General features: G+C 65.8%; 1 protein-coding gene across 6 annotated transcripts in view; it reads left to right on the top strand.

The window, feature by feature from the left end:
* SEPTIN9 (septin 9) overlaps positions 1-21027 on the top strand; it is a 124835-nt gene that overhangs the window by 101195 nt on the left and 2613 nt on the right. For 3 of the 6 annotated variants that reach the window (XM_059671367.1, XM_059671365.1, XM_059671366.1), the window contains 7 exons: positions 17371-17562; positions 18387-18518; positions 18895-18976; positions 19222-19359; positions 19487-19604; positions 19826-19921; positions 20153-20249. In XM_059671367.1, coding sequence (XP_059527350.1) covers positions 17371-17562; positions 18387-18518; positions 18895-18976; positions 19222-19359; positions 19487-19604; positions 19826-19921; positions 20153-20249 — 855 coding nt within the window. Of the gene's footprint in view, positions 1-777; positions 983-1630; positions 1768-4476; positions 4500-17370; positions 17563-18386; positions 18519-18894; positions 18977-19221; positions 19360-19486; positions 19605-19825; positions 19922-20152; positions 20250-21027 lie in introns of those variants that run through there. The other 3 variants (XM_059671369.1, XM_059671370.1, XM_059671371.1) reach the window with 3 other exon arrangements.

Genomic DNA, 21027 nt, shown 5'->3' on the forward strand with positions numbered 1-21027 from the left:
CCCGTCCATCCCAGTCAGAGGTGCGGTCAGCGTCACGCTGCCCAGCACAGAAAGGAAAGAGTGGCAGGTCTGTCGGTGTTTACGCTGTTGGGTTGACAATATGTTGGCGCCCTGAGGCTAAGGGAACTGTGGGAAAGTGAATTCTCCTGCTTTTCTAATGTGGCTACTGGAACCTTTAAAATTACGGACGGGCTCGCCTTGCTTCTGCCGGAGGTTGGCGAGCAGCTGCCCTGGCTCAGGGCGCCCCCGTGGGGGGAGGGACGTGGGACAGCAGGGACCCTAAGGCCTGTACAGGAAACCTGCAGATCCTCCGGGAGGGCTGGGGTCGGGGGGCTGGTGGGCAGCAGGGTGGGCAGTGTCTGTGTTGGATGGGCCACGGCCTCTGTGGGGAGCAGCCGGCTTCTGAAGAGCCGGAAGGCAGACCCACTGGACGCAGTCAGCCGGCCTGTGTGGGTGCTCTGGGCCTCACCCACCAGCCACATGGGGGAGCTGGGCATGGGGAACCTGAGCGTGGCTGTGGCCGAGGCCGTGGCCGTGGGCCGACGTTAATCCTCCAGGAGGCGGGAGGACAGGCCACTGGCCCTGAAACAGCCTTCCCAGGTGCCACTCTGGGCTCCGCCCCGGCAAGTCCCCCAAACCAGCCCCCAGGAACTCCTAGTGTGAGAGTCGGCTGAGGCCGCTTGGCCACGCCCACGCCTGGGAGTGACTCACTCACGGGTCAACGGTCAAGGCAGGGGGTGGGCCGGTCAAGGCAGGGGGTGGGCCGGGCCCTTCCCAGCCTGCAGGCCCAGCCCAGCAGGGTTGCTCCCTAGCTCCCTCCTCTGGGACCCCCAGCCCTTCCTCCCAGGGGTCCCGCTCCTCACGCAGGGCCTGCAGGGAGGGAGGAAGGAGGCGGCTGACTCACCACCCGCCCTGAGGGGTTGGAGGAGCCGAGCTGGACTGGGATCCGGGCTCTGAGGCTCCAGGAAGAAGAAAGCTCCGGGTGAGCTGCCCCCTCCCCGCCCCGCCCTGCTTCCCCGTTCCCGTTCCTCTCCCTGGCAGGGTCCCCTCCCCCACGGCACCCCTCAGCAGTCGGGGGGGGGGGGGCAGCCGGCTGCCTGTGCTCTGTCCCCTGGAAGCTGGAGCAGCTCCGGCCGCGGGTCCGGACTTCATTCCCGGGGAGTCCTGCAGCCCCGGGAGGCCCTGAGAGCTGAGGGGTGTCGTAGGGACTGGTGGGGTCAGGACCGGGTGTGGGCACATCTGGGGTGCACCTGGCCCAGGGGAGGAGGCACGGGGCGGGGCGGCAGGGAGGGAGGGTGCCCCAGGGCATGTCAGATTCTTGGCAGCACCCTGCTCCCAGCAGGGGCCGGGCCGGGAGGAGGGGCCCATGGCTGCAGGCACCGGCTCCTGGCAGGGCCGCCCGGCTGGGCTCCAGGTGAGCACCTTCCCTCGCTCCTTCCGGGAGCTTTCCCTGCGGCCACGGCACCTTCCTCCTGGGGTGACGGCTGGCTTGGGAACCCTGCTCCTTGGCGCTTCTTATGCAGGGACAACACACCCGCGAGCCCCTTCTCCCCGCCGCCCCCCTCCCCCGCCCCTCGCCCTGCCCCTCGGAGCCGGTTCTCCCTCGAAGGCAGTCGCAGTCCCTCCTACCTCTGCCCGCGCTCTGGGAGGCTCCTTGTTCCGAGGCCACAAAGCCCCTTTGATCCTCTGCTCGGCTCCGAGCCATGTGACCCGGTGGGCGGGCCGCACTCGCAGGCAGCAGCCGGCGCAGCCCGACTCGGCCGCTGGGTGAGTCCTCCGCTCCCTTTGTTCCCCCAGCCTCGCACCGGGCGCCGGGCCCTCAGGTGTCCCGGCCGTCAGGCAGCCCCGGTGGCCGGTGGTGGGGCCGGGAGCCGCGTCTGCCTGCCCCCCTCCCACCCCCGGCCCAGCCCGGTGGGACAGCTCCCGCCCGGAGAGAGTGGCGGCAGGAGCTCAGCCTCCATGCGGGGCCCAGATTTTCGGTCTCGGGGAGAAGAAAAGGGCTTTGTGCGCACAGCTATCTCTCTGTAAATGTTTGGCCAGCAGAGCCGAGGGCCCAGGTCCTCCCCGGCGGGACTTTCTTGGAGGAGCCCATTTCCCTTCTGCAAGGGGCTTCCCTGGCCTCCAGGGGGGCGGCGGGAACTGGTCTGGCTACCGCCGCCTCCTACAGGCAGCCCTTAGGGCTTGAGGACCGGCTGGGATCGGCTTCCACAGACACCCGCGATGCGATGCGGGACGCCGATGCCCGCAGCCGGCATTGTGCTGGGGCGGCTTCTGCTGCCGCTTGTCTGGGTCCCCATGGGGTTGGGGTGTGCGATGTTGCTGGGGGCGGGCGGTGGGGGGGGGGCTGGAATGCATGTCTTTGCTGGAGGACCTGGTGAGAGGGTGTCCCCCTCCATGTCTGGAGCAGGGGAAGGACCAGCTGCTTTGGGACATGCCCGCCGAGCTGAGATGTTGGGGGAACCCCCAGCGTCCAGTCCCATAGCCAGTGCAGCCCGCCAGCCGTGCGCCCAGGCCCAGGTGCCCTGCGGCAGTGCCCGCGCCTGCAACTTCGCCCCGGATGTCCCCGGCTGGGCCCGGCATGCGGCTGCGGGCCTCCTCCTCCTCCTCCTCCTCCCTCCCTCGCGGCCCCAAGTTGTGCCGGCATTTTTGTCGGAGGTTTGGGGGATCATCTCCACTCGCCAGAGAGAAGTTTGAAATTCCTTCGCCGGAGAAAAATGTGCCGCCCGCAGCGGCGCCCTGGTCGTGGGGACGGCACCCTGGGTGGGATCCAGTTGGGCTCCTGCAGGGAGAGCTGTTGGGGGGAGGGGGAGGCCGGAGGAGCCCGCCCTCCCGTTCCCTCTGACTCCTGGGGGTCCCCCGCTTCGTTCATTGTTGCTTTGCCTCGGAACTTAGGGGCCCCCACGGTGTTTACAGAAATGTCACTGCTCTGGGGCACCTGGGGGGTGGGGGGGCCCCTGGGCAGGAAATGGGAGGAACTCATTTGTTTAACCATTTGGGGGGGCAGCATCCATGGGAGGCTGTGCCCGGTGGGGGTCTTGCTTCTCTTCCCTCGGGTCTCTCCTGGTTGAGGACGTGGCTGGGGAAGGGGGCTCACCTTTTCAAGCCGCCATAGGGTCCTGGGTAGTCGCTGACCCCTCGCCCACCCTCCGGGGGCCCCCTTGGCCTCCCGCTCATGCCCGTGTGGTGGCAGAACTGTGGTGTCTGCTGGTTTGTGTCTGTGTTTCCGTCCGCCGCTGCTCCTTGGGGCTGGCACCGTGACAGCTGGGACAGTGGCCGGTTCAGCTGGCACGTGGGGAGGACCTACTGTGCGCCAGGCAGGAGCCTTCTGAGATGGAGGCGACAGAGCCTGTTCTGAGGGGAGGGGGCAAGCCCAGGCCCTCCGCCCGGCCCGAGGTCAGGGTTCACAGGGCCTTCACTGCAGAAACCGTGGACCCACTGGGCAGCCCCAGTCTCTGGTCCGACTTCCTCCCCGCCCCCTCCCTCTTCCCCTGCCACCGTGTCCTCCCCACTTCCTGTTGTCACCGCAGCCGAGCTGCTCCGTCGGATAGGACGCTGTGCAGGGCCCACGGCTTTCAGCAGCCGGAGACCCTGGCCTTGGCCGCCCCCCACCCGCCTGGAGCGGCCGAGCTTCCTGCCGGGTCAAAGGGCTCCGGCTTCTTTAGGAAGCGGGCACCGGGGCTGAGGCCCCCAGGGCTGACTCCTTCCCGCCACTGCGGGTTCTCGGCTCCCCTCCGCCATTGGCTGCGAGCCGTGGGGAGAATGACTGTTGTGCGTGAGGGAGAGGATGCAGGCTTCTGTCCACCCCTCGCCCTGGTTCCTGGCCGGGGTCACCTGCTGGGTGGCCATCAGCCTGTGGCTGCGTCCACCCCTCTCCTCGCCTCCCCCAGCCGTGGCTTAGGCCATCGATGCCACCTGGGCTTTGTAGGGTCGGGGGTCGGGGATGGCCGGGCTGGTGACCCTGGAGGCCCAGCTCCTGACCGCGGGGTCCGGGGAAGATGCTTCCCACAAAATCCATCGCCCTTGGCGGGGCCCTTGGCTGGGCGGGACTCCGCTCCCAGATGCCTGCCCCCCAGCGCCGCTTGGATTTGCTTACTGGGTGCCAGGCTGGCTCCCGGGACAGGCAGGGGCCTGCCCCGAGCTCGGTGGAGCCTGGGAGGCCTCCCCAGGAGCCGCGAGGGTGGCGGCCCAGGAGCCAGCCTGCGGTGAGCCCTGCCTGTGTGGCGCTGCTGGGAGCCCGGGGAAGGCGCAGGTCAAGGACCGGCCGGAGGGTGTCTGCCCAGCTGGGAGCCCTCTGCCTGCTCCCTGGGAGGGGCGGGGGGGCAGGGGCGTGCTGAGCCTGGTTCTGGGGCTGCAGGTGGGGGTGGAGCTGCTCCCCGCCTCGGCTCCTCCCTGGGGTGTGGGTGGGTGGGTGGGGTTCTCCTCTTTCTTTTCTCTCTTCTCACCACTGGGACCCACACTGGCCGGCTCGGGGGCAGCAGGAGGGGGCTTGGTCCTTCCAGGTAGGGAGTTGCGAGGTCTGATTCCCACGCTCTGCAGGGGCACCGCTGCCATGTGCCCTCGTGCCCTCGTCTGGGCTCACCTGTCCTGCCACCGAGCAGTTTCCTGGGGGAGGGGCGGCCTCGGCTTGGGGGTGGGGGCAGCTCCGCGCGAGGCCCTGGAAGAGGAGGCAGCCCGCCCGCTCATGCGCTCATGCCCCTTCCTTGCTGTTTCTGCCTAAACACGATGCTAAACGCTTTCGTTGGGGTTCAGTAGCTGGATCGTGGCACAAGTGCCCCCAAGTTTCTCGTCACTCTCCCGAAGGGGGGGTAGGGGACACCCTCTGGGATATGTGGGCCCCTGAGCACCCCGAGCTGCACTTGGAACCCCAGCTCCTGGTTGGGGTTAAGTTGCCCACAGTGTCCCCTCCCCCACATGGCTGTCAGGCAAGAGGTTCCCCAGCCTCGGGGGCGCCCCTGCTCTGTCCCGTCGCACTGCCTCGCGGGGCCGTGCCCCCGAGGGCCGGCCAGCCCTGCGCTGCCCTGAGACGCCAGGCCCGATGCCCAGCGGTGCGGTCGCCCGGAGGTCACCACACGGCCATCGGAAGGGTGTCCTTGTGTTTCCAGAGGAATGTGACTCCCGGGTCCTTATCTCTTATCTCCCAGGCCCCGGTCCAGGTGGTGTCTGTCACCGGGAGCCCGGGGCGGGGTGTGTGTGTGTCCGTCCGTCTGTCCTTCGCTACACCGCAGGGACTGTGTTATCGATTGCTGTCCCGGGCCCTGGGTATCCCAGGTGGTTGCTCAGTTAATGTGGGAACGAATCCTTGGTGCCGACTGCAGCTGCGGGTCTTTTGTCCCAACGCCGTGCGGTTCCCGTGAGCCCAGCCCGGAGCCTCGTTGGAAGGGCCCACGTCCTGCTCCTACGCGGGCTCTCCTTGGGGCCCTTTTTAAGGGAAAGGGCCGGGGGCAGTATTTCTTCAGAGACTTGAATACATTCTCCCTGGGGGATGGGGGGTGGACCGACCAGATGACACCCCCGCCCCCCCCCACACACACACACCCTGGTGCTAGGGGAGCAAGGACGGCATCTGTGTCTTTTGTCCCTTGTCTGCCGAGGCCGGAGGAAAAGCTGCCCATTGCCTGGTGACAGTCCCATTGCCTGGTGACAGTCGTGGGCCCCTTAGACTAATGACAGGTTGGACAGCGGCCCCATTGTAGCTGGGGCACGGGGGGGGGGGGGGGGGGGGGCGGGGGGCGGCTGGGACCAGCAGATCTGGGCTCAGAGGCGTGGAGGGGGCTCACCCACCCAGAAGAGCAGGGAGGGTCCTCCCGCAACTGCTCTGCCTCTTGGCCTCTCACCTGCACGGGCCAGCGGTGAGGGCCCCGGGCTGGCCAGGCCTCAGCCCGCACGCACGCACGCACGCACGCACGCTCCACGGAGGATCGCTGTTCTCGCTCGGTGGCCTGGCTGTCCGTGGGCCAGGCTGGAACCCCGGGCCGGCGCCGGCCTGACCACCATTTACTCTGGGCCCGGTGCAGTCTGCATCGCGGGGAATTTCATTTAATCAAACTCCGTCACCAGCTGGCGGCGGGGCCGCCTCCCTCCTCACGTGACAGGGGTGGAAACTGAGGCAGAGAAGGGAATGATGGGTCAGAAGGTTTCCACGGCAAAAAGTCACCCTCCCAGACTTGCTCATGGGAGAAGAACACGTTTTTGAGGGCTGCCCCCTCTCTCCTTCCGTCCCCGTGGGTGGGGCTCTGTCGTAGTCCCAGGCACCAAGAGCTCATGGGTTGATTCCCGGTCAAGGGCACATGCCTGGGTTGCGGGCTCCATCCCCAGTGGGGGGCAGCTGATCCATGATTCTCGTCATTAATGTTTGTATTTCTCTTCCTAAATCAATTTCTAAAAAGTGGGAAAACAAAGCTGTCCAGTGTGCCGCCCCCTCTGCCTGGAGGAGCTGGCAGGGACCCCCGCCCCCGTCCCCACGGCCATGGTCACCTCTGTGGACCCCGTGGCTGGGTGCCTCGCACCTCCCCCCACAGCGGGTCTCGGGTCTGCGTCCATGCGGTTTGCCAGGGTCCGTTTTCTCACCGGGAGCCCAGGGCCAGCCCAGTGGACTGGGATAAGCAACGCCTGGGCGGGGCGGGTGGAGGCGGCGCCCGGGAGCCCTTGGTCTGCAGCTGGGCCTTGGCCCCACTTGCAGTTCCCTTCCCTGCCAGGCCAGGGCTAGGCAGAAGGGGAAGTGGAGGGAGGTGGGGAGTGGGCTGCAGGGGCCGCTGCAGAGAGAGAGGAAGTGGGTGTTGGGAGGGGCTGGCTCCCCCTCCCCAGGAGGAAAGTAAGGGGATGCCCGCAGCTGCTGCTTTTCCTGAGAGAACGAACACTCCAGCCCCCCAGCAGTCTTGGACGGGGGTGGGGGGTGTTGGGGGAGGATGATACTGTTCCCTTCCTGGGACAGTGGCTGTGGGGGTTCTGCCTCAGGGACCCAGGGAGGGGGCAGGGGCGGCCCACGGTCTCCCAGCCTCCCAGCGCCAAGCTCTGCCTGTTCTAGACCATTCTGTGCATCACACACACACACATACACACACACACACACACACACACACACAGCTTGAGCTGTAAAACAAAGGCATGCCCGCCGTCATCTTAATCCACCGAGAGCGAAGCCCTCACCACATCTGGGTGCCTGCTGCCCCGGCCGCCGAGTGGGGCCTCCCGGGCGGCCCCTCCGAGTCCGCGCCACAGCGTGGCGGCCGAGCGCCCGGGAAGGGCCCACTTGGCGCAGTCTTGTCTTGGGAAGGCGGCCAGGGTCCGGCCAGGCCAGGCCCCCTCCCTCCCCCTCGGGCAGGGCTACTGCCGCGGCTGGGGCGGCCGCTCCTCAGGCGATTACCATATGAATGCGCCTCCTTCCCAGGTGCTGGAGGGGCCTGGGAGCGACCGGCTCCCACCCACTCGGGCTGCAGGGTCTGCGCTGACCCAGGGCCACGGAGGAGGGACGAGACCGGCCGTTTTCCACCCACAGTAGGTCGCCCCAGGGAGCGGGGGGTGCCAGGGTGGCTTGGGGTGTTTCTGTGGGGAGGGGAGGGCACTCCGGGTCCCAGCAAATGGAGGGGGGACCTTGTGGCGTGACTCCCAAGTGTAACTTTCCTGTAAGGCCACATGGTTACTGTAGCTATTTTGGTCTGGTTTCAAAAGTTGCAGCTAATTAGGCAGGAACTGTAGGCTCTCTTAAAAAAAAAGATTTTAGATGGAGGGGAAGAGAGACAGACGGACGTCGCCCTGTCATTCCAGTTATCGATGTGGTCATGTGTTCATCGGTTGATGCTGTATGTGCCCCGTCCTGGGATCGAACCCCCAACCTTGGCACCTGGAGCTGATGCTCTCACCAACTGAGCCACCCGGCCAGGGTGGGAAGTGGGGACCCGTAAGGAAGGAGGTGAAGGCGCGGAGACAGCGCGATGAGAAAAGCCGATGGGAGCCCTTTGTAAACGGTCAGGGGCTGTGCGCCGGCCACGCGCTGATGCCCAGCCCGGTCCCTGTGTCGCTAGGTCTTAGCCGAGCCCCTGGGAGCCAGGGCCAGATCCTGGACGTGCTGCAGCTCCTCCCCTGGCTGTGTCTTGGTTAATCAGCTCTCTTTGCCGGCTGCCGAGTCACGCCGAGTCCGGGCGGGTGGTATGTTGTGTTTAACTGGACACATGACTAGCCGTGTCCAACCGCAAATGAGGGGGCGCCAGGGAAAGCCTGACTCCCAGGTACCAGCTCTCAGTGCATTTCTCCCGGGGACACCTGGTCCCTCCGCGTAGGGGACCCACTCCTTGCTGTGGGTCGGGAGGGGGTGTGTGTGCAGCCGGGGGAGCAGCCTGGCTGAGGGGCAGAGGCCGGGGTGGGCGGAGGCCTTCTCATCGAGCCTCCTGCCCAGCAGCCCTGCCTACCCCACCCTTCCCTCTGCTGTGCTGGTGGGAGAGCCCCCAGCGCCCTGGGCTCCCGCCCCCAGCCGGGGTAGGTGGAGATGGGCCTGGGATGAGGGCGCCATCACAGGCTGGCCAGTCTCCGCCCACATCCCCTCCCTGGTGGGTGCCCCCAGCCCTCCGCTGGCCATTTCCTGAGCAGACTTTTCTGAATGGGCAGGAGCTGTCCCAGGAAGTCCCTCCATCCTTCCTCCTCCCTGCTCTGAGGCTCCAGGAGGAGGATGGAAACCGGAAATTGTTAATATCTCGTTCACAGGCGGCAACGCACTGAACCGGGCAGCCCGTGGGAAAGGATGCAGCCAGCGCTGCACGCGGGGACCTCGCGGGGGCCCGGGCGCCACCTGGGTTAGCGGGGCAGCGGGGAGCAGTGGCCGCCCCCGGATGCTCTGGGAAGAGGAGGGTGGAGGAAAGGGCAGGGAGCTCACCATTCATTCATTCATTCACTCATTCAGCCAACAGCACCTTACGGGTGCTTTGCTGTGTCAGGGTTTGGGAGCGTGAATGAGAGACCCCAGCTCCCACTTGGGGGGTGGACCCCGCAGGTACGAGCTGTAATCAGGGCCGTTTGGGACAAGCATCGAGGGGCCGCTGCAGGGTAGCACCTGGGAGGACTGGGCAGCTCCCAGGACAGCAGGGAGAGAGTTTCCAGGCCAGAGACCTGTGAGGAGCCCCGTTTGAAGCTTTTAGGAGGCGGGTGGAGGGGGGGACAGACGGACAGGTACTGGCCTGGAGCCTGGGTGGCCTTAGCTTCATTAACAATCGCCCAGCGCTGTTCTGTGTGCTCTGCCTACCGCGCTCCATCCTCAGCCCTGCTATCACCCCCTTGTCCATAAGGGAGTGGAGGCACAGAGAGGGGAAGGTACTTGCTCGGGGTCACACAGCAAGGGGAAGGGGACGGGACCCGCTGGGATTCTGGGGCCTCGGGACTCTGTTATCACAGCCGCAGTGGGAGCCGCTTGGGGTCTCAGGCGGGGAATGAGGAGTGTGATTCCCGTTTTGTCAGCCCATCCTGGTGCCTCGAGGAGGATGGAGTGAGGGCTGGGCAGGTCCTGGCGGTGACCTGGCTGTGTGGCCGCAGAGGCGGGAGGCAGGGTGATGCCTGCAGATATGCTGGGTTAGAGTGGATTAGAGTGGGTGGTTGGATTTGGGGTGCTGGAAAGGGAGGGAGCAAGGCTGGGCCTTGGGTTTCTAGCTGGCAGAACTGGGTCATGGGTGCGGTGGGAGGGCCGGTGGGGGCTCCAGAGCTCAGATTGGGGCGTGTTCTGACTGAGACATCCAGACCTCACTAGGCAGGGACCTGATACCCAGGACTGGGCAGAGGGCCTGGCACAGCGGGGCGTCTCGACTGAGCCAGGGTGGACTCCTCGGGACTGTCCACCGGGCACTGGTGTCCAGTCCTGGATAGAGCTTGGCATTCTGGCCCAGGGGAGGGGCGCAGTTCCTGGGGGAGCGTCAGCCAGGGCACAGGGCAGAGGCTGCCCAGAAGCGGAGAGAAGACAGCGTTCCGGGCATGCAGGGTCTGAGCCTGGTGTGAGGGGCCTGGCAGGTCCCCAGACCCCCTGCCCTCCTGAAGTGGGAGCATTGCTGGTGGGGAGAGGGGATGACCGAGCCGTCAGGCCAGAGGTGGAGCGGCCAGTGGGTGGATAACACCCATTGGCTGCATGTGGTGCTGACTGCTCCCCATCCCTCAACTGAGATAGGAGGTGCCCTCTGCTCCTGTCCCCCGCCCCCCGCCTTTCTGGGAGCGGGGCGCCAGCCTTAGGCAGCGTCCCTGCCTGAGATCTGAACAGAGAAGGAAATCGCTCTATATTCTTGGGTTAAAGCTCCTTTCTGCTCAGCCCCCCGGGACCGGTCTCCTTGGTCATTTCTGATGATTTCATCAGTCGGGGGAGGCAGAGCCCATGTGCCCAGCCTGGGACAGCTCTGGTGAGCATCTGCTGACAGCTCTGCTGATAGGAGAGGGGCTGGGGCCCGGCCGGAGGCTGCCCCCCCTCAGGGGGACATCCCCGATAAGAGGAACTTCCACCCAGTGACAAATGGCCAGCGTCCACCCATCGGCGGGGGAGGACCTTTTCTTTCTCTTTTTAACTTTGCAAGCATTTGCCAAGAACTAACGGAATCTCTGTGGTTGGCGGGCCACTCGGACTCCGTGGGCGGCCTGGCTGGGCCGGGGCTGGGTTCTGGGTTGGCTCTGGGTGAGGGGCCCGTCTTGCTGGAAGCTTCCCTGGGCTGGGGGAAGCCTCGAGCGTGGTCCCCGATCCTGCGAGGGGAGTGGGCCGTGGGACAAGAAATACGAAGTCAGTCCGGAGCCAGGCGGCGGCGGTCCCTCCCTGGCCTTCTCCCCACGCGAATTCTGCGCAGCGTGTTGAGCAGCGAGTGAGGACCTGGCAGGTTGGAGCCTGCTCTGCCCAGAGATTGATGTCTCAATGGGCCCTGAGCCCAGGATCTCGGCTGCGAATGAAGGAGCAGAGGGGGCGGGGAGGGCTGGCCAGGCTCCAAACCTGACTCTCCCGACGGGCCATTGAGACCGTGTTGGCAGCAATGAAGACCTTCTTGAAATTCCTGCCGGGACAATGGCGGAGAGAGGCTCGCTTTAAGGGTTTGGTGAGAGAAAGGCTGAGGGGGAGGGGGGTGGGCAGTCAAAGGGGGGCCTCCGACTTCGGGGCGCCTCGCCCCCTGAATGAATGAAGGCGTGGGGGGAAGGGATGGAGCTGGTCCTGCCCTGTTCCCTCCCAGGTCCTGCAGAGGGCACGGGTCGTGGGAGATGGATTCATTCCACCCACACGGAGACCATGCGACTGCGGTTTGGGGTCGGGTTTCCTCTCGGAAAGGGCAGGAGGAGGGGGAGAGGGGCGCAGCCTTTGAGGGGCGGAGGCTGCCTGTCCCGGGAGCGCTGTGTGCCGGTCTCTGAGCAGAGCTGCAGGCCGAGGCCCAGGGCTCAGATTTCTGGCAGCCCGTTCCTGACCAGGCTGTGATGAGATGTTTCCTGCCCCAGACAAAGTGTGAAGTGTAATTCGATTTGGAATTACTTATCGAATTAAACGAGCCCTGTGCGCCTTTAAAATTCAGCCCTTGATCCCACTGCACCATTTGCAAAATTTGGCCGTTTATACTCAATGTTTGCATCTTTAGAAGGAACAGGAAGTTCCCCGGTGACATTTACGAGGCGTTTGTAGAGGCTGGGGTGGGTTCATGGGGACACCGGAAAGGAGCCTCTGTTCAAAGCCCTGCCGCCGGGTCTCTGCTGCCCACTCCCCGCGCCCCGGAAGCCCCGCCCACCGCCGCAGCCCCGCCCACCCCACCAGTGCCGAGCGGCCCCGCCCACTGCTGCAGCTCCGCCCACCGCCGCAGCCCCGCCCACCCCACCAGTGCCGAGCGGCCCCGCCCACCGCCGCAGCTCCGCCCCCAGCGGCCCCGCCCGCCCCCAGCAGCAGGACTCAGCCCCGCCAACTGCTCACAACCTCCGCTCTTTCCTTCTCTTCCCCTCGGCTTCTCTGATGAATTTTCCACATTTGATCATTTTAAACTTTTCCTCACCTTCTCTGGCCGCAGAGCCCTGAACTTCTTTGTATGCTGTTGATAAAAATTCAGTGAAGAGACAACGCAAATAAGTTCTAAGTCCCGTCAGACTAAGTTATTTTTTTTTCAATTGAGATCTATGGACCTAGGGGTTCTTTGATGGCCACCCCCCTCCCCCCCAGATTGTCCAAATTTATTGGTGGGTGTCTCCCTTGATGGATATTGTTTTGAGGGAGGGAGTCCTTTGACAGCTTTTAAAAAAGGTTTGTGACACGCACACGGGAGTCTTGGATTGTTTACCGACTAAGTTCCTTACAGCAAGGGTGCTACCGTGACTCTGGGAGTGCTGGGTAATGAGTATTTGAGTCAATGGACTTCACATTCCTCTGTGCTACCGCTGTTTTCATTCACACTCATCTCGAGCCTGTAGTGTCTTCTCTCTCCTTACTTTGTGGTAGGCCCTCAAGGAATATTTGTGTAATGAATCGATCTGTGGCCCTGGTCCACTAGGACTCCAGGATCTTTTTCTATCACTATTATGTATAGCCATTTCTTTAACATCTTTTTCCAGGGCAGTTCCCTCTCAACTCTATGCCCATCTGGTTTCCAGCCCCAATGCCTTCCACTCTCTTTCCTTCACCTGCACATGCAGAGTTGGTGAGCACCAGCTTCTCCCTCCATCAGCCACTGATCCCAGAAGTGGGATGTCATCTTTGAGACCCCGGTGATGTTGTTAGCTCAACCGGGCAGCCTCCTGGAGGTGGTGTTAGGATGCGGAGGGGCATGTGGATCATCTGTTACGCTTGGGTCTGCCCAGGAGCTTTGGCCAGGGCAGTGGGTGTGGCAGGATCTGCCCACATCAGCACCAGTGTCCTGGGAGAACTGCAGCCGACCCTGAGAGGGCCCTGGAATCCGGGACCCCGCGCTGAGGTGGGGAAGCGCTGCAGCCAGGCTTGTCTCAGCTGCCTTTCCTCAGAGGTCATGGAGTGTAAAATGTGAATGTCCCTTCACAGGCCTGGGACGCACTGGCCCGCAGTTCCTTTCCCGCTGGCTGGGCCGCGTCTCCTGAGAGCACCTGAGAGGAGGGGGCCTGGAGCCAGCCCTGCCCCAGCGTCCAGTGCCTCCTGGTCTTGGCTGTGGGGCCCTGCGCTTCCTTCGGCCTTTTCTCTGGTGCTGCAGGGCCTGCCTGGCTGCCCATCCCTGGCTTAGAGCCGAGTCCGGCAGAGCCGCGTCCGATGTTTACAGGGATGGGCTTTCAGGGATGTTTCTGCGGTCAGACGGGCAGGGCCAGGGCAGGCAGAGAGGGTGACCTGGTGTGGGCTTCCGAGCCCGGCCCTGCGCCGAGCCCTCCCCACGGCTGCCCGGGGCTGTGTGCTCCCCGAGAGGCGTCCCCCCATAGCTGGCTCCTTCCTGGGCCTGCATCCCGCAGCCCCAGGCCCAGCGGTCCGCAGGCGGCGATCGATCCCGTCACCCTTGGCAGCCCGGGCGGGGAGAATGGGTCCCTCGTGCCGACGCCCTCAGATGGTGCTGGCTGGGCTGCGAATGACAGCACCTCGGAGGCACCCAGAACTGCAAGGTCACCCCATCCTTTCCCACCCCGCTTCCCGCCTCACTCTGGAAACCCCTCCCTCACCCCAAATCCCGAGAAAAGGCCCCGCAGATGCCTGTGGTGAGGAGGGGGCAGGTCCCCAAGACAGGCAGAGCTAGAGCAGCCCCGGCCGGGACCAGCTGCCCCCAGCCTGCAGGTGGCAAGGGCTCCCCTGCCAGGAGAGGCAAGTGGGCTAGGGCTCAGAATGGGAGCTGCGGAGAGAAACTGGCTGGTCTGGCGGCCCCAGAACCGCCTGTGGGCGCTGAAGGGTCTGTTCCCTTGGGCACTGCCTGGCCGCCCTGGGCACCGGTCTGCAGCCCTGAGTGTGGCATCGGGGCCTCCACTGTGCCTGCGGCTCACGGCACTCGGGCACCGAGGGCTCCTTTCGGTCCATGCCACTCGGGAGGGGGTGGCTGACCCGGGGAGCAGGCGTGAGGCTCCCACGGGGGCCCGGCCCCCAGGCACAGTTTATGCCCTCTCCAGGTCCCCTTCCCCGGGCTTTCCCACGCTGGATTCATAGTGGCCAGCAGTGAGAAGAGGCAGGAGATGCTGTGTGAGCTTGGATCAGTGACTTGACTTCTCTGAGCACAAGTGTCCCCTGAGAAAAAGTGGGGCTGCTTCTTGCTCTGTTTATTGACGAGGGTGCAGCGATCTCGGACGTGAATGTGAAACCTCTTATTTCTCTGTTAAGAACTTCCCTTTCCTATTAATAACGTTTGATGAAATGTGGGTATGACCAACAACAGTCAGGTGGCAGGGCCTTGGGAAAGAGGGGGCCCCAGTCCCAGGCAGGGGTCACAGGGGGCGGGGGGTGGGAACACAGGTCTGGTGGGGGCTGCAGGCCAGCTGGGGAGGCAGAGCCCTCCCAGGGGAGACTCTCAGGGCCCCATCATCCCACGCGTCTTGACCGGGTGCCCCCTCACCACAGGGCTCTCGGGGTCGCCGCCCCCCGGAGCTCACAGTCTGTAGAGGGGACCCCAGCAGATACTAATCAGATGTCACAGAAGCGAGTATGAAATTACAGGGTTACACTCAAAGAAGGCCTCGTGCCGGCCTGACCCATTCCAGGGGCGTTTCAGGAAAAACCACTCTGGGGGCCTCGGTTTCCCCGTTTGCGAAAGGAGTTGCAGTCGGACTGGCATTGGGCGGTGTCGCCGCGTCGGCCTGTAGCGACGTAAATGTTCATGGAACGAGGTACACATTCCCGAGCCTTTCCCGGACTCAGGAGTCACATGTGGTGACAGTTGTCGGTTTCTCAAAACATTGAAGGTGCTGCGGCCGTGTGACCGGCGGCCACTCTGGGCTCACTCCCCGCGGAGAGCGGCTTCGAGGTGGCGTGGCAGCCCGCGTCCTCCGCGGGTGGACGGACAGAGCGCTGAGCCACCCGCCCGGCCACTCGGCTGAGCCACCCGCCCGTCACTCGTATGAGCCGCCCAGCCGGTCACTCAGACCTCACCAGGAGGGACACCCGGTTCTGCTTATGGGAGGCACCTAGCTCGTCAGATTCCCGGGGCGGAAAGTAGGAGGGAGGCTGCCAGGGGCGGGGGGCGGGGGGCGAGGGGCGGGGGTGTGTGTGTAATGGGGACAGGGTCTGTTTGGGAAAATGAAGCAGCTCAGGAGATGGCGGTGGAGACGGCTGCACCACAGTGTGAATGTGCCCGAGGCCGCTGGGCAGTGCGCTTAACCGTGGTTAAGGGGGTACCTGTTACCGTTAAGTGTGGTTTAACACAGCTTTTTTTTAAAGCCCCATGTGGCCACCATGTCGGACAGAGGCAGAGGGATTTCCATCGTAGAAGGAAAGGCCTAGGAGGAAAGGCCGCACAGCGGGTAGGGTCGGGTGGGTCCGCCTGCTGGGCTCCTCTTCTTCCCACCGCTCAGACCCCATGGTGGGCAGGGGAGGGGCAGGGGGAGGAGCACTCGTGTCACTGTGCCCTCTGGCCATCAGGGTGGGCAGAATCGAGGAGCCTGCCAGGGGCTCCCCGAGGAGGCAGGCGTGGACCCCACCTGCGCAGAAGGCTGGCTGTATTCTCATTTCTCCAGCAGGGCGGGGGGGGGGGGGGGGGCGGGATGTGTGCTTGGGTTCAGGTTTCTGTCCTGGATGGCGGTGCCTTGGGCGGGCCAGCTGGATCCCCGCTCCCGGGGACATGCAGGGAAGTGAGGGTTCAGGCCCCGCCCCCCCAGTCCTGCAGGCAGGGGGAGGGGCGGAGGGACATGGGGGGTGGGGTGGAGAATGGCTCCCAGACCCACAGACAGATGGAAGCAATTTCCAGTCACGTGGGCGGGGCGGGGCGGGGCGGCCGCCCCATAAGACAGGGCCCCAAAGCCACACGCGGCCCAGATGCTGCTCTTGTCTTTGTTTATTTAAAGGTGCAGGGCCGGGGAGAGCTTTTCTGAAGAGGGAGCGGTGCCTGCCGGGCGGCCAGGTGGTGGGGGAGGCCCCGGCGAGGGTTGGGCCTCAGCCTCACCCTGGGGCCCGGGTGGCCTCTCCGGGGCTGGGGTGGGCAGCGGGGACCCCTGGGCCCCTGGCTTTTCATGTGCATTGTGTTACTTTCTCATCCCTCAGTCCCCTGACGTGGGGATTCTTGTGAAGCAGGGACGGGAGTGCCTGACCCTGAGATAAACTGCCCACGGCCGGTTTCTGGAATCGGTCAGCCAGGGGCCCCTGTCACCTTCCTGCCTCTGTGGCCCCGTGCAGCCTGGGCGCGGGGGAGGGCCCCGGCCCTGACCTCAGCTCCCCAACGCCCCGTCACAGCGTGTGGGGCCGTGGGCACCCGCTGCGGGGGGGCCGCTGGGCCGCTGCAGGGGGGTCGCTGAGGGCGCACAGCGTGGGGGTAGGGTTGGTTATTGCATCAGGAAGTGGGAACGCAGTTTACGGAAAACTGGGCACTGGCCTGGCACCGGTCCTGGGCTCCTGGGGCTGGCGAGGAGTGGGTGGCTGGAGGGCTGCTTGCCCACCCTGGCAGCGGCCACAGGGGCAGTTGGTGGCTGGCTGAGGGGAAGTGGGGGGGGCACTGAGACACAGACCCTGGTGGGAACCAGAACTAGACGGTGTACCTCACGTCCCCAGTGGGCACCTTCCGGGCACCCTCCCCCAGCCTCTGACCCGGGTAGGTGGCGGGGCAGCAGGGGAGGGGCTGTGGGAAGGAGGAGGGTCTGACCGGCAGGCCGCAGAGCGGAATTATTTTGAGAAGCTCAGCCCCACCTGCCCGCTGCCCCGGAAGCAGAACCTCCTCCTGGCCGCGGGCGAGGGGCACTCAGGGCTGGGCTCAGAGAGAAGGTGGCCTCTGGGGTCCAGTCCAGGGGTGGCAGGGGCAGGGGGACCGTGGCTCTACCTCCAAAGGGCACTCAGCCCGCCCGGGCTGTCGGGGGGCACCTGGGGGTTGAGCAGGACTCCCCAGGAGTGGCAGGCGGATGGTGGTCCCTCCCTCCATGTTCATGAGGCCGCCCTCTCCTGGCCGGTGGAGGGGATGGAGCCCAGCTGGGCTCTGCCTGCCCTCTGGTTCCTCGGGGTGAGCTCAGGTGATGAGCAGGTGGGCGGGGCCGGCGGGCGGAGAGGAGCCGGGCGTGGAGACAGGTCTGAGGGTCCAGGTGGTGCCCTGTGGGCCCGGCCACCTGCGTGGCTGCCAACAGTGGGTGCCTTTTATGTGGCACCGTGACGAGGGCTTCGGGGCCAGGTTTTCCTCGGAGGTCGCAGGGCAGCTGAGCCTCAGTTTCCCCGTCTGAGAAATGGAGCCGATGGTTGTTGCTGCTGGAGGACGTAGGGGCCTGGGGGCACCTGCGGGTGACCCGTCACCCCTAACGTCTCTGCCCTTCTTTCCGCAGCCACCGAGGCAGCTCCCGGCTGCGCTGGCGACATGGCTGACACCCCCAGGGACCCCGGGCTCAAGCCGGCGCCCGCGCCGCGGAACGAGAAGGCCCCCGTGGACTTTGGCTACGTGGGCATCGACTCCATCCTGGAGCAGATGCGCAGGAAGGCCATGAAACAGGGCTTCGAGTTCAACATCATGGTGGTCGGTGAGTCCCGCCCGCAGGGCACCGCTCAGCCCCGGCCGGCGGCTCCGGGGCGGCTCTCACGCCAGCCCGCCGGCCTCTCTCTGTAACGCGGGGCCACGGCCTGGCCTGCGGGACGGGGTGCGGGTGGCCCTGTAATGTGCACCCGTGTGCCGGCCTGAGGGTTCCAGCTCCTCAGAGCGGCCACTGCCCCCCATTGGAGCCCCCGGGAGGGCTGGCCGGGCAGGCTCTCGGGAAAGCGGGACTCTGACCCGCGGCCTCCCCGCCTAGCTTCTGCCCAGCGTCCCCCCGGCTCCCACTCGAACCCTGGCCTTCAGTCCCCGGGGCTGCCCCCCACGCCCAGCAGGCCCAGGCCTTTGGCACCAGGAAGAAGTGACCCAGCGACCTTTCGCCGAGGCTGGTGGTCAAGGCTGCATGCTGGACCCGCCAGCCTTTCCCTAGATAACCCGGAGGCTGGGAGCCCGGCCCCAGGTTGGACCGGAGCCCAGCAGCGTGGGCGGCCGGCCGTGGCTGGCCTGTGGCCGGTTCACAGACCTCCCTCCGTGGGGGAGGCGGGCCCTCTCTCTGGGGTCCTGGGTGGGGGCTCGGGGAGCTTTTCCTCTGACCCTCACGTGCTCTGCGTCCAGCCCTTCTCGGGAGGGAGCCATGGGACCCCTGTGCTCAGAGGCGGGGGTCCAACCATGCGCTGGGGGAGCGTGACCGCTGCCTGGCTCCCCCTGACCGGAGCCCCCCATGGAGGGGTGCTGGGGGTGATGCCCAGACATTGTGGCGTCACTGGCCTGTGAACCCCCTGACCGGATGCCGGCCGACGGCCCTTCTCCCCTCAGGGCAGAGCGGCTTGGGGAAGTCCACCTTGATCAACACCCTCTTCAAATCCAAGATCAGCCGGAAGTCAGTGCAGCCGCCCAGCTCAGAGGAGCGCATCCCCAAGACCATCGAGATCAAGTCGATCACGCACGGTGAGGGGCGGGGCCGGTCCTGCCTCCCTCCCCCCCGAAGCGGGGTGCGGGGTGCGGGGCCAGGACCCGGACCCTGCACTGGGGACCTGCGGCAGCTCCCCCATCTCGTTCACTCTGGGTCGGGGTGAGGGTCGGCTCTCGGGACCCCGTGGTCCAGTCAGGCCCAGCTCAGAGGTCCTGTTCCTACCGGAGACCCGGCGGGGCCTCCGCTGGTGCAGACTCCGTGTCGCTGGTGTAGCTGGGGTGTCATCGCAGGTCACCCTGGGGCGCCCCACGTGGGCCATGTTGGGCCGGGGCTGGCCAGGCGGGCGGCGAGCGGGGGGCACCAGGTGTGAGGTCCCAGCGCCCGCTGAGCTCGGCTCCGTGGTCCTCGCAGACATCGAGGAGAAGGGCGTCCGCATGAAGCTGACGGTCATCGATACGCCGGGCTTCGGGGACCACATCAACAACGAGAACTGGTGAGGGGGGGGCGGGGGCTGCGGGGGGGGGGGCTCCTCCAGGCTGCTGCCAGCCCCGGGGGTCCCAGGTCTGCCCTTCCCCCCCCCCCCCGCCCCGAGGTCACGTCTAAGATGGGGCTGTGGTCCCTGCTCAGAGAGTCATGTGCGCCCGGAACCAGGCTGGGCCCTGGGAATGGGTGGCCTGCCGTGGGGACCGAGCTGGGGCGGGAGGAGCCTGAGGCTGACCCCCCGCCCCCCCCGCTTAGCTGGCAGCCCATCATGAAGTTCATCAACGACCAGTACGAGAAGTACCTGCAGGAGGAGGTGAACATCAACCGGAAGAAGCGCATCCCCGACACGCGCGTGCACTGCTGCCTGTACTTCATCCCGGCCACCGGCCACTCGTACGTGTGGCGCCCCGGGGCCGGGCCTGGGATGCCCCCCGAGCTCCATCCGGCCGGAGGCGGGTGACCCCCCTCACTCCCGTCCCGGGTCCACCGACCACACTCTCACCCACATGTTCCGTTCCAGCCTCAGGCCCCTGGACATCGAGTTCATGAAGCGCCTGAGCAAGGTGGTCAACATCGTGCCGGTCATCGCCAAGGCCGACACGCTGACCCTGGAGGAGAGGGTCTACTTCAAACAGCGGGTAGGGCTCCACTCCCCCCACCCCCACCCCCGCCCTCTGGCAGCCACAGGTCTCCTGGCGGGCAAGTCTGCAGCCGCCCCCCAACCCCCCACTCCAGAGGCAAAAGAACTGGGAAATATCGAGGTCACCAGCCCCCAGAGGTCATGGCAAAGGCAGATACTGTGGGGCAGGGTCCGCTTGCCACGGGGATGGTGCCCACACCTCTCCCCCCGAACCCCCAGATCACCGCCGACCTGCTGTCCAATGGCATCGACGTGTACCCCCAGAAGGAGTTTGACGAGGACGCGGAGGACCGGCTGGTGAACGAGAAGTTCCGAGTAAGTGATGGCCCCGGACACTGTGCCCCCCGGACGCTGTGCCCGCGGAGGGTGTGGGCGGCAGGCCTCCTGCCCATCCAGGTCTAAGGAAGATGGGGGCGGGTGGCCTTGAGCCCTGAGAACGCCCTCTCTGGCTGGTGGGGGTCGGCGCCCGAGTGCCCACAGTGGCCCCAGCTCAGGCGGCTCCTCCCAGGCCCACGTGTGACCACGCCCTGCCCCCCCCCCCCCCAGGAGATGATCCCGTTCGCCGTGGTGGGCAGTGACCACGAGTACCAAGTGAACGGGAAGAGGATCCTCGGCAGGAAAACCAAATGGGGCACCATCGAAGGTAGCTGCCCGCTGGCGTGCGGGCACCGGACAGATCAGCAAGGCAACGCCGCCTCTGTCCCCCACCCTGCCCCCCACCCCCAGCTGCCAGCCAGGCCTGAGCTGGGCGCTCGGAACCTCATCCCTTGCGTTGCCCCCCAGCCGGCCACCAGGAGGGGCTCACTGGGGAAACCGGGGGCAAGCGGCCATGAGCTGATAGAGCCGGGCCTCCTGGACAACCCCCGCCCCCCAGACGGGGAGGGAAGGCCAGGCGTGCAGGGGTCACTGTACGGGGTCATCACTCGGCCCTACAGCGCCCGCTCTGTGGCCGTGGCTGCCCCTCCTCGCAGAGGCCGACAGCCTGCCCGGCGCTGGAATGCACGGGGCCACCCGCCCTGGCAGCTGCCAGGAGAGCTGGGAGAAGGGTGCAGAGGCACGTGACCTTTCTGGGGTGTCCACGCAGGTGCTGGCGGTGGGTGCAGGCCGGGTGTTTGCCACGTCTGCCCTGCAGGCTGCATCGCCTCCAGCTCCTCCCTGGTCCAGGGGTCTTGACCCTGGAGGTGTCCCGAGGGCCGCTCACCTCCCTGTCCCTCTCAGGCAGACTTTGCCCTGGGCCTGCCCTGTCCTGGCCCCTCCTCTTTCATCTCCTCTTTTCCTGAGATCTTGCTGTTTAGGGACCTTTTTATGGAGGCGTGTTTGGGGGCTGCGGGGGGGCGGGGGGGGCGGGGGGTGGGGGGACCTCTGAGATAAGACCAGGGCAGTGGGGACATGGGAGCCGCCGGGAGGGCGGCCGGTGATTG

This window comes from Myotis daubentonii, chromosome 16 (assembly GCF_963259705.1).
Source record: "Myotis daubentonii chromosome 16, mMyoDau2.1, whole genome shotgun sequence".
Taxonomy (NCBI): domain Eukaryota; kingdom Metazoa; phylum Chordata; class Mammalia; order Chiroptera; family Vespertilionidae; genus Myotis; species Myotis daubentonii.